The sequence below is a fragment of the Mixophyes fleayi genome, chromosome 2 (genome assembly GCF_038048845.1).
Source record: "Mixophyes fleayi isolate aMixFle1 chromosome 2, aMixFle1.hap1, whole genome shotgun sequence".
Classification (NCBI taxonomy): Eukaryota; Metazoa; Chordata; class Amphibia; order Anura; family Limnodynastidae; genus Mixophyes; species Mixophyes fleayi.
This window is the reverse complement of record NC_134403.1, coordinates 331,640,141-331,653,469: the sequence shown is the minus strand read 5'-3', so window position 1 is coordinate 331,653,469 and position 13,329 is coordinate 331,640,141. Positions and strand designations below refer to the sequence as shown.

At 39.9% G+C, this 13,329-nt stretch overlaps 1 protein-coding gene across 1 annotated transcript in view; it reads right to left on the bottom strand.

Annotated features, from left to right (window-relative positions):
• Window positions 1-4,391: 4,391 nt before the first annotated feature.
• CPD (carboxypeptidase D) overlaps window positions 4,392-13,329 on the bottom strand; it is an 86,839-nt gene continuing 77,901 nt past the window's right edge. Inside the window, exons 18-21 of the mRNA XM_075196888.1 lie at window positions 11,701-11,832; window positions 7,678-7,863; window positions 6,740-6,839; window positions 4,392-6,466 (exon numbers count right to left, since the gene is read on the bottom strand). Of these exons, the coding sequence (XP_075052989.1) occupies window positions 6,240-6,466; window positions 6,740-6,839; window positions 7,678-7,863; window positions 11,701-11,832 (645 nt within the window). The 3' untranslated portion in view covers window positions 4,392-6,239. The remainder of the gene's footprint in view (window positions 6,467-6,739; window positions 6,840-7,677; window positions 7,864-11,700; window positions 11,833-13,329) is intronic.

Genomic DNA, 13,329 nt, shown 5'->3' with positions numbered 1-13,329 from the left:
TGTGCTATTTCATATATTCGCTACATGTATTGTTGTACTGAGTTTATTCTAATTTGTGCATAAGTATTATCTATTTATATATTATTGCTGTATGTATTTTGTTTTGTATTGATGTACCCTTGCTGTATGGCGCTGCAGAATCTGGTGACTTATAAATAAATGATGCCGATGACTGAAACCTGTGGCAGATTAACACTGTTTTCACCAGAACATTCATAGTGACACTGGAAAAAGTAATCAGAAACAGATGGCAGACATTATAATATGCTACTGGCTGAATTACTTCCTGCTTGCTTCTGCTCTTTATTTGGTGTTAATCACTTTTATTGCTCCTTGGGTATATGCTAATTACCTTTGAACATGACTTTGAATGTAATTGGTTAACTCTGAACACACCTACAGCCCCGCTATGAAAAGGTGTGCAGACTTGTGCAACCAGGGCATTGTAGGAGTTTTATTTTAAGTTATTGTGCCTAAAAATCACGTGGTTGCAAGGTCACATTAATGGTGGAAAAAGCTTTATATAACAAACACATGCTATTTTAATAAGACTTTATAGTCACTATAAATATAAAACTCAAGGATGATGTACACTTTAATAGTTTATAATTAATAATGAAAAAACTTTAAGCTTTAATTTTGCCTTCATTAGCATGGAATATTGCTAAAATCTGCTGCCAGGCAACTGAGAGTCTGATACGTGAATCTCTATTCTACAACCAACCATCTATCACTGACTCACATTAATCAAACATTTAGACCACATTCTTTTTCTCAAACATGAAATTGAAATGGGGAAAAAAGCAAAGATTAAATCAATAGGTTTTGGGGTTTTTTAAATGCATATAATTATACCTTTTAAATTATTAAATGCTTAATGTACAATAAATTACATCAGCTAGGAGAGGAATAATAATAATAAGAGGAAAGCGCTGAAAACTTTTTAAACAGGCTTCTCAAAAAGGGGGAGAGGGAGACGGACTAGTAGTATTAAGGCATTTGTGTGAAAGGCCTCAGTAATACCGCTTTCATACTGCCGCCCCGGCAATATCCCGGGTTTTTGCCGGGGCTCGGAGCGTCCCAGCTCAGAAACACCATTCATACTGCACCTCGGACCCGGGAATTTCCCGGGTTGACCCCATTGACCCCATTGTGCCCTGGGAGTCATCACCAGAGCAGTTTTCATTGGCTGAAAAATGGTGAGGTCATTGAAAGGTGACTGTTTTTTGGACGCATAAAGATGATGCAAAAGTGGGTGGTGATTGTTTACCATTTACCACCATCCACCATTTCTCCTAAACTCCTTCTCGAATCTTCCACGGGCTCCCACCGATGACATCATCCTCCAGAGACAGGCAGACAGCCAATCAGCTTGTTTTCTGTGCAACCCGGGTTGCACCATTCATAGTGCAGGCAACCCGGGTCCGACCCGGGAATTACCCCTCGATAAATCCCGGGTTGAAGACCCGGGTTTTTAGACTTGTACCATTCATACTGCACCAAGACCCGGGTCGTTTGAGCTCGCCCCGGCAAAAACCCGGGATTTTGGTGCAGTATGAATGGGGTATAAGAGGAGATCAGAAGGGAGGGCACGGGAGCCACCGCCCAAAATTAATGATTCAAACAGGCAGTCTGAAAAGTTCAAAGGTAGAATACAGAGACTACAGGTAACCTTTGCGTAGCAGGGCAACAAAAACAAATATAAGCCTAGTTGGAGGAAACCTCTAAAGGATCGTGGGCTTGGGCAGCCGCTCAACCACTCTGCCCAAGGTCCCTCCTGAGCATCACTGAGCTCTAACAGTCAACCCAAATCCCTCAAAATGGCAATGAGTTAATATTAAAGAGTTAAGTGAAAGCAGAATATTTTATTACATTCAGCGTTTAAAAACAGGAAACCTAACAATGTTTTAGGTAGTATAATGCTGCTCCACTGGAAACCCGCTGGTGAAGAGGTAAATGTAAAACTAGATTTAATTATGTTCAAACTGAAGGTTTTAATTTGGTGTGATAGAAGTGAATAAGTACCATAAATAACGTTTTAGGAAATGGATTCTCTGGCCAGAAATAATTATCCTCCTTTATAAAGCGGAAACATATTGCATAGCGCTGTCCATTGATAGAAATAAATTCCATACAGTGAGAAAACTGAAGGGTATAAGGAAGATCAAGAGGTAAAATAGGAAGATAAGAAAATAGATACTTTATCCATTTGTAGGATCAAATGAAGAGAAGGAATTGAGCTAGTTGTTAGTCAAGGAAGAGGATACCATTTCACGTCGGATCATATCAATCTTGTCCTTAAAGTAAGATTTTGGGCACTGATAGTTGTAAGGTTGAAAAGAGATTTAAAAAGGCATTTGGGGTTAGAAGTCTGAGCAGAGATGAGATAAGTGGGCAGCACAGTAGCCTAGTGGTCAGCACTTCTGCCTCACAGCACTGGGGTCATGAGTTCGATTCCCGACCATAGCCTTATCTGTGTGGAGTTTGTATGTTCTCCTTGTGTTTGTGTGGGTTTCCTCTGGGTGCTCCGGTTTCCTCCCACACTCCAAAAACATACTGGTAGGTTAATTGGCTGCCATAAAAAAAAAAATTGACCCTAGTCTGTCTGTGTGTGTGTGTGTGTGTGTATGCGTGTGTGTGTGTGTGTAAGGGAATTTAGATTGTAAGCTTCAATGGGGCAGGGACTGATGTGAATGAGTTCTCTGCACAGCGCTGCGGAATTAGTGGTGCTATATAAATAGCTGCTGATGATGATGAAATCTTTACAAGTACAAGATTTACACTAATGATGTTGTGGTTTGTGATAGTTTTGTTTTAAAGATCTTGTGTTACTTTAGTGTACCATGGCTGACATCAATGTCAACACGGAGTATGACGAGTAGATGCAGCCACTTAATCAAGGGCTGTTAGGGTTTGGGGAAAATGTGGTACTGCCATATCAGTGGAGGAGAATGTGGAAATTGTAGAGTGAATATGTGGCAAAGAGATGTTAAGCTGGAAATTATAGTTAAAATCTCAGCGAGTATGCAGATGCTTGGTAGAGTTTAACAGCACAGAGTTTAAAGTAATGGCGGAGATCTTGTAGCGGATAAGGTGATGATCCGAGAGGGAGAATGGAGTGTTAAGGAAATCAGACACTGAGCATAGTATAGAGAAAACAAGGTCAAGGCAGTGGCTATCTCAATGACTGGAGGAGTCAGTCCACTGGCAGGGAGTAGTTTGGTGGCAAAAGTAGAATATGGATTAACAATGGGGACGTTGAAATCACCCCTGGTGATGATGTCAAAGAATAAGAAATGAGAGAGCCAGGCAGAAAAATAATCAAGAAATTATTGGTGAGGTCTAGGGGGATGATAGATTACAGCAACATGAAGTATTAAAGCATAAAGCATTTAAATAGAGCAAATAGCACCATAACCTATGGCTGAGTAATCAAGTTGGTAAGTCATCATGGACTGATCTGATAGATAAACCGCACATACAGCACTCCGTGACATCAGTCACTAGGAAAAGGACCAAATAACCCCCCAACAATGAATGGTCAGAAGGGCCACCTGTTGCTCAGCACTAATCTAGCAAGACACTACGGTTTCTTAACATTCACCTCAGGATAGATGATTGGTCTTTATTGGGCTCTGCATTGTACCCAGGTGTAATATAAATTATACTGTATACATGGTATTTGCATAACAAAATGCCACTATGGTGGGTGTGACAAAAAGAGTGGCCTTAAATGTCAGCACTACAGTTTGGGCCTTGTATCTTTAATTTTACAATGCAGATATTATTATTACTACCATTTATTTATATAGCGCCACTCATTCCGCAGCGCTGTACAGAGAACTCACTCACATCAGTCCCTGCCCCATTGGAGCTTAGTCTAAATTCCCTAACATACACACAGACAGACACACAGACTAGGGTCAATTTGTTAGCAGCAAATTAACCTACCAGTATGTTTTTGGAGTGTGGGAGGAAACCCACGCAAACACAGGGAGAACATACAAACTCCTTATAGATAAGGCCATGTTACCAGATTGTGGCTGTGGCTTCACCACACCTTTACCTGAGCGCTATTTCATACATGCTCTGAGAAAATGTGTAAAAAACACATGAAAACTAACGCACTTTGAACGCATTTTACCAATGCAATCTACTGTACAGTAATAAGTTATAACAAAAAGGTTGTGCCAAATTCTAACATTTTAAACTTTAGAATGCAATAGTGAGAACGCAGCATTGATTCTTATAGGACTTATTACCACTGTGCTTTTCATTTATACAACACCGGCGCTTTGGATGACTGCCAGCCAGATCAGATGTAGAACGCCGGAGGATGAACATTATCAACGCAGTAAGGAGAACGCGAATTGAAATGAGCTGCGGGAATCTTGCCACAAATACGCATCCTGTATTTATTACCATAAAGGATGTAAATATAAAAAAAACCAAACCAAACAAAAAAAAAAAAAAACACCAACTGAAAACATGAAAGAGGTCATGGAGAATGTGCTGCTATTTACAGGCACAAGTGTAATACAAACTGTAATATCTGTACTCATTTAATATCAGCAACCATGTTTCATTCCAAACTACAACGCATTTTAATGGTGGTTCTTAAAGCATATCAAACACTTTTCTTCAACAAAATCAAGGTATTATTCCCCCAGGGTAAGGTGTTGCAGCATTGTCACACTCAATACCAAATCTGTCAAATGCTGCAGCTGCTGCAACAAGGCACTTCAGGAGTTATGACATAGTTATACAGCACGGGGACATGTAAATAAGGGTCCAGAGTGCCTTATTGAGAGAAACACGTAATACTGCATGACCTTGGGGTGTTTACTGTTAAATATACAAAATGTATGGACAGAAATCTGGCTTTTGCAGTTGTAAGTTTGTGTTGGTATATATTTGGTTATAAACAATATACAGCGAAGCATAGGCCAGCACAGTACACCTAACACTCTTGTAGGTCTAGGTGACGTGTTTGTACCAATGAGTAAACAAAAGCAAATTCATGGTTAACAACAATAAATAATGCCCTAATTAGGGTCACAACAATTACCTGTAGTGTTCTCTTGCCCATGTACAAAATCTCAACATCCTACACTCAATCTCAGGTATAATCAGTGAACAAAAGTGCAAGAGTAATTTACTGCAAGGTACAGGAGTGATGAAACTCATTGGGTTTCGGAACAGGCAGAAAATTATAAGGCAGTGGATTTGGCAGCTCCCTGTCAGAATACTAAATACTAGTTCGATGGTGTACCCCTTGTCACAAACATAAGACAGGGAAACATCAATTAAAGAGTAATTAAAACTGCATTGCAAACCTAAAGAACGCAGATAATTAGAATATTTGGGGCATATCGTCTGACAACTCTTGTACATATAGGCAGAATGTTTTTTTTTTTCTATTCTGAAAGGAACAGTAGTGCATCATTTAGATTGTTCTTCAAAAATGAGAAGGATCGCTGCAAATGTTCTGTTTCACTGTGGTGTTTGGAGAAGTGAATAAAACACTGTAGCAAGCATGATCGTAAAAATGTGGAAAATTTGCTTAGAAATTGACAAAGATAATAAATGAAATACTTACTATTACGATAGAGAGCACGCTATTGTACCTACTCTATTATTTGTAGTGTCTAGTAGAGAACCAGGAGACATTACAACACTATTTGTTCCGGAATCCTATTTCCAATAAGCATCTGATCTTAAATATACAACTATTATTATGAAGTTACGTGTTCTCAGGCAAAACAGTTTTTTTCCTTTCCTGGCAGAAATAAAAACTGGTTAAGACATTATCCCAATCAGTTACTAAATACGATAAAAATGACATTGCTTTCACCCATAAAGTCACATTGTTCTGATATAAAGACATAATATACAAATAAGTACAGAGGCACCTTGCCAAGTATTGCAATAAATCCTAACCACCCCACAATGGCTGCTGTGCGGTGAAAACGTGCATCTGGTAAGGCTTTATCAGGAATCCATTACTGTCCAAATCCTTTAAATCTTCACGTTATTTTGCTAGTAGACAATGGGATCCAGACACAAACAAAAACACAAAAATAATATAAAAAAAAAAAAAATTAAAGAGCACTTAACACAAAAGTAGTTCAAGAGAAGATCAATGGCAAATCTGCAAATACGGACTGCAGGAAGTTGCCAAACCAGAAACTGATCTGGATCTCTTGGCTGGTGCAACTGGTACTGGCTATTGTGCGTTTTCAATGCTTGCTGGTGTACAGTGTCTCTTCTTCTGTGTCCGTTTCATCTTGGAACTCATTACTTAGAAGGGATTTCTTAGATCCAGCAGACATCAGACGGATCTCGTCCTCGTAGTCGTCGTTGTGCTGCCGCAGTCGATGGAACCCGTCTTTGTGTCTGTTGGACTTGATCGAGCATACGCACCAGATGATGCAGGCTGTGAGAAGCAAGGCCGTCATAGTGGCTCCTGAAAAAAATAATAATGAAGATTGCATTTTAAACATACATAAAACAACCACATGTGATGCACTGAAACTTCTTATGAAGCTACTAACGTCCAGAGATACAATATGATTCACTAAAGGCTGCACCCCATAAAGTGAAAGCCCAAATCTATAAAATCCTAGTTTATACCAGGAGCTGGTTGTTGGACTAGACGTACTTGTGCTAACAAGAATCGTTATGTAATGATTAAGAGTATGTTCCAATGTGTCACAATAAATTGGGTATATTGTCCTACCTGCAATGGTTACAACCAACTGCCTGGGAAGTCCAAAGATACGGTTATCCATGATAAAGATTATTTCTACAAGACTAGCTGCATCATGCCGAACATGAACCTGGAAAAAAAGAACAGCGACAGAAATATGTAAAGTTTTCTCATACTCCCTCAAGTGTAAAGACATGATATGTTCTCTCTGCAAGCTCCTCATGTTTTCAGACACTATTATCGGATGACTGTGGTTTCTTAGAGCGTTCTTACTGAAAGGAACTCTAATATATTCTGATGACAAGGTCATCTCCAATATCTTCAGTTCTGGTACTTTGGAATATATGATATGTAATGTTAACAGATGCTCTATAATATAAAGCACTTTGCATTTCAGATTTTTCTTTCAAATAATTTACATGCTTAAAGTTATCTAAGAATTGTACTTCCCCAAACCCACTTAAAAAAGCAGAGTATATAACTTGTGACATCTATTTTGGCTGTCTGAAGCAGCAGGAATACACATAAGAAGGTGATGGGTGCAAACAGAACATCCCATCTCCAAAAGTAATTATCCCAGCTCACAAACCCAGCTGCAGTAAACATGATAGATTAACTCAAGGTGTGACAACTTTTACCACTATTGTTTCACTCACTACACATTTTGTTTCCTTCTCCCCCCAAAAGAGAGGCAATTAGGTCCAGATTGACAATTTACGATCTCTGGCAAATGCCAGACTAACAAATGTTTACTGGTGTGGTCTCTAAACAAAATGATAAAAGCAGATCCTCAGCCTCCCAGCACACTTGCCCCATATTGTTGCAAACAGCTAGATACATCTGATTGAGGGGAACATGTCTATGGCTCTGGCACATGAGGGCTGGAGACGATTGCTTATCAGCCTAGTCTGACACTGGAAGCCACCATTAGCACATGAATAAGGTCACCAATAAAGAGAAAGCAATACCTGGGTATGCTGCTGCTGGTATCCCTCTGCAATGGCGTTAATGTTATGGAATCCTGGAGCAAGCAAAACATGGAAGTATCCTCCCTCTTTGGTGTAGACTTTTACTCCTTCATTAAATATAATTGTTGCTTTAGGAACAGGTTTTCCTTTTTCATCCTTTACAATACCATGTACGCCCTTATGTACCTAGAACCACAAAAGACATGAGTCGCTTTTTACCGTTCTGCGCACTATATTGACATAGCATTGGAACAAAATCTCCTGCAAGGCATCTGGTGATTATGTTCGCCTGACACAAAACTATTGTAGTTTAAATACTCTTGACATGTTAAATAAAGATTATAATAAAAATATTGAGAACAGGAGAATAATACTGTGCAGTTGGGAGGAAGAGAGGAAAGGGAAGAAAAGGAAGGAAGGAAAAATGCCCTAATATCAGAAAACAATATCTAAAGTTTTCTGTTCTGTGATAAAACAATGTAACACACTTATTACACATAACACAAGAGGATACGTAACACCCATAATACAGAGAACACACACTTGCCTGCTTAGACTTCTGCAGAGTGCTCTATTGACACAGTAAAGAGAAGCAGAGCTGGCTGTATTCAGTTCCTATCACTTATTGATGGAAACTTTTAAATCCGCCTATACTATTACACGTTCAATTTTCCAGTTACTGTCTGCTCTACTTCCATTTCTCCTTTCCTGTAACCCTTGCATATTGGTAAACTAACTCGAAGCACTACACAATATTGTCACATATATTAAAGATTTGAGGTGTATGATTTGGATTAAAAACCTAACATTTACAGGGCTTAGGAAGACAGACACACACACACACACACACACACGACAAGAAAGTCTCATTTGTGCTGGGAATCAAAACACATTTCTTGAAACAATAAAAATACTCCTAAAGAAACTTATGAAATGTCTACAAAGCAATAGGGAAATAACAAGTATAAACACATCTAAAAAAAAAAAAAATATTAACCCCCACTATATATTTATGGTGGATGTGAGCGAGTATAATGCTGAGCTGCTATATATCCTTGTGGGCTACACACATGGACCTGGGCACAGAAGATGCTGCCAGTATCCCACCTGCAGGAGGCTGCGCTACTGAGAATACACTAATAAAATTAAAATAAATACTTTTACTTATAACCCCAATAAATTGTTCCATACAGTAAACTACCAGTATTAGGATCCATTTTTGTGAGTGTACCTACTGCATGAAAATAAACCAAATAGAATTATAACAATATCTACTTTAAGAATTTCATTTTGCCTATATAGACCTAAAAAAAACAATTTGTTTTAAAGATTATATAGGATAAACCAACAAATAACATTATTCTCACAAACTCATAGCATCAAGGTTAAAATTGGGATCCAAAAAGAGAAACAAAAAACAGAATCCAATATCTAGGACCGCTGCTGTTAATCATCTATTCAACCCATCAGTGCCTCTGTGACAGCCAACTCTATGGTCGGAAAAGGCAGAAGAATCCCCAGCTGTGGAACGATCTTCCACGTTCCATCAGGTTAGCATCTACTCTCAAAGGCTTCAAGCGTGCCCTTAAGACTCATTTCTTTATTCAAGTCTATCAGTCCGCCTCATAACTTATCTTTCCCAGTTAGTACCACCCTATTTGTGTCTCCCCTTTCCTTTAGGATATAAGCTCTGAGGAGCAGGGCCCTATTTCCTTGTGTGCTCCTTTTACTATTCCCATCACCATCTGTACCTCTCGGCCTGCTTCCCTAGCCCTATTTTCTTAAGCTGAAGCTTCGGCCTACTTTTCGCTGATTTCTACCATCACTTTCACTCATTGTCCCAGTAATAATTTGATTTGCATTACCATGTTATCTGTGTATATATTTTTGTTCTTTCTGTATCATGTTGTGTCATGGCTCACTGTTTTTGGTATGTTATGTACGGCGCTGCGGACTCTTTGTGGCACCTTATAAATTAAAGATAATTATAATTATGATGCCTCAGTGCTTATTTGTGTTGAGCTAATGCTGCACCCGCTGTCTGGTCAACACACACGAGTCAGCAAGCTGTGAGGTTCTGCATGATCCTGCTGCTCTGACAGAGTAAATGAGCGTTACAATCTACAAGTATGCTGACCCTACCTACCAGTGCTAAACACTATCGGCACGAGTAGCTTTAGCTGCACCACCCTCGAATACATCATTCGCCCGATGTAATGGAATGCAAACTGCCCGCACAAATAGACATTAAAGCTGATAACTGTTTTCTAGCTTACCTACCACAAATTGAGTTAGCCTTTAAAAGATCTTCAACTTTACATATGGCTTCTAGTTGGCTTTAAAAATATATATTTGGCCAGGTCCGTGTAACTATAAATACAAATGTTTCCCTGCACCACTAAGACATGTACAGTCATGGCCAAAAGTTTTGAGAATGACACAAATATGTTTCACAAAGTCTGCTGCCTCAGTTTTTATGATGGCAATTTGCATATACTCAGGAATGTCATGAAGAGTGATCAGATGAATTGCCATTCATTTCAAAATCCCTTTTTGCTATGACAATGAAATTTATCCCAAAAACAACATTTCCACTGCATTTCAGCCCTGCCACAAAAGGAGCAGCTGACATCAGGTCAGTGATTCTCTTGTTAACACAGTTGAGAGTGTCAAGGCAAGACTGGAGATCACTCAGTCATGCTCATTGAGTTAGAATAACAGACTGGAAGCTTTAAAAGGAGGGTGGTGCTTGAAATCATGGTTCTTCCTCTGATAACCATGGTTACCTGCAAGGAAACATGTGCAGTCATTATTGCTTTGCACAAAAAGGGCTTCACAGGCAAGGATATTGCAGCTAGTAAGATTGCACCTAAATCAACCATTTATCGGATTATCAAGAACTTCAAGGAGAAAGGTTCAATAGTTGTGAAGAAGGCTTCAGGGCGGCCGAGAACATCCAGCAAGTGCCAGGACCGTCTCCTAAAGTTGATTCAGCTGTGGGATTGGGGCACCACCAGTGCAGAGCTTGCTCAGGAATGGCAGCAGGCAGGTGTGAGTGCATCTGCACACACAGTGAGTTGAAGACTTTGGAGGATGGCCTGGTGTCAAGAAGGCAAGCAAAGAAGCCACTTCTCTTCAGGAAAAACATCAGGGACAGACTGATATTCTGAAAAAAGGTACAGGGATTGGACTGCTGAGGACTGGAGTAAAGTCATTTTCTTTAATGAATCCCCTTTCAGATTGTTTGAGGCATCTGGAAAAACGCTTGTCCGGAGAAGGAAAGGTGAGCACTACCATCAGTCCTGTGTCATGCCAACAGTAAAACATCCTGAGACCATTCATGTTTGGGGCTGCTTCTCAGCCAAGGGAGTGGGCTCACTCACAATTTTGCCTAAGAACACAACCATGAATAAAGAATGGTACCAAAACATCCTCCAAGAGCAACTTCTCCCAACCATCCAAGAACAGTTTGGTAATGAAGAATGCCTTTTCCAGCATGATGGAGCACCTTGCCATAAGGCAAACGTGATAACTAAGTGGCTCAAGGATCAAAACATTGAAATTTTGGGTCCATGGCCAGGAAACTCCTCAGACCTTAATCTCATTAAGAACTTGTGGTCAATCCTCAAGAGGTGGGTGGAACAAATACCCACATATTCTGGCAAACTACAGGTATTGATTAGGCAAGAATGGGCGGCCATCAGTCAGTATGTGGCCCATAAGTTGATTGATAACATGCCAGGGCGAATTGCAGAGATCTTCAAAAATAAGGGTCAACACTGCAAATATTGACTCTTTGCATAAACTTAAAGTAATTGTCAATAAAAGCCTTTGACACTATGTAATGCTTGTAATTTTACTTGTGTCATTCTCAAAACTTTAGGCCATGACTGTAAAGTCAGCGGATACCTGAAAAACTAGCATAATCCTGAGAACAGCGCATGTCAATGCATCTACACAACAACCACACACGTAATGAGTCTGTGAAATAAAACAGAAGTGTGTTCATCTCTCCATCCTTACCTCTACCAGCATGGCAAGCAGTGGTTTCTTGTTGTCAGTCCAGAGGGACTTCAACTGCCCAGCACTGGGGAAAAAGCAGCAACTAGTGTAGACCGTTATCTCTGGGCAGTGACCATGTATTACACTGAAATCCTGCAACAAAACAAGCAGATATGTTCTGGCAAACGTACATTTTGCTGTTAAAGGATCAGTAAACCCAAAATTAAGGTGTATTATTTCCACTCGCAACTCACATTTAAGATAACAGCTACAGTCGGCAACAGACACGCACAAACATTTAGAAGGGTTATAGCAAAACTAAACACCTCTTCTCCCAGCAATCACTACCTCTGGCAGGGTGAAGGATACCCATGTGGACGCAGGCAGTATCGGGCATGCATTGCTCTCCATGTGCCTATATTCTCCCCATGTTCTTACTGATTCTGTAGGGGCATGAATATGCTAAGTGGAGTTTGACACCAGTCCTTCCACATAATCAGTAATGATATATGGTAACTGTGGGTACAGGAGCACAATGCGCAGCAAGAGTTAGTAACTGCAGGAAGGTGGTGAGTTAGGTGCCACAGAGATGGGCGACCTAGCTCTTCAGCTGGTATAGATTACAATCTACAACACACCCTTCTAAACAAAGCCAAATGCTGATAGGATATGTTAGGACTTGTACTTTCATAACAGCTGGAGATCCCAGGGCAGCCTTAAGCCTGCTGAGGATGTGCTGGCACAATCTTCCTATAACCAATGGCCGTTCAGCATATGTATAGAGTGCTGCACCCCTGGATAAACCTATACATTCTTACAAAAATACCAATCATTTACCCAACACATACAATCCAACAGTGACACAATACAACAAAAATGCTTATCTTATCTACATTAATCTATATAGAAGCTGAACTGGTCTCTAGAATGACCATGTTTACAGCTTTACAGCACTCTTAGGGCTAGATTTACTAAGCTGCAGGTTTGAAAAAGTGGGGATGTTGCCTATAGCAACCAATCAGATTCTAGCTTTCATTTATTTAGTACCTTCTACAAAATGACAGCTAGAATCTGATTGGTTGCTATAGGCAACATCCTCACTTTTTGAAACCCACAGCTTAGTAATTCTAGCCCTAGGTAGTAGGGGAAAATGCATTGTTCAGTCTACCCTCAAACTATCCCTGTAAAATATGTTGATAAGTAACAAGTGAAGGAACATTTCCTCTCCCGCAATTACAAACCACAAAACATGCTAGAGCTCTTAGCCCATTGATGGACAACCTGACACACTTCAGGGACTACATTTAGTCAAAGAACAAGACAGCTATCTGTAATAACATATCAGCAGGCATTTTAATAAAGTGTTACCAGCTATAACAAACAAATCTGACAAGGCAGGAAGGAGCTGGGGGCCGCAGGTGAGGGGTTGCAGGCCTAGGGCTGTCTGTTGCCTATCACTGTCTTAGATGTTGTCAGAAATAATGCTGATAGAGCACAACAGCTCCAAGGAAAAAGCTTAGCATGCCAATTATGCTCACTGTAACATCAGTGCACCGGAGAGTGATTCAACCAATGGGTAATCATTACAAAGCATTTCTGTTACCTAGGAAATTGCAAGACTATATGCTAAAGGCCTCTTTGTTGCAGTAG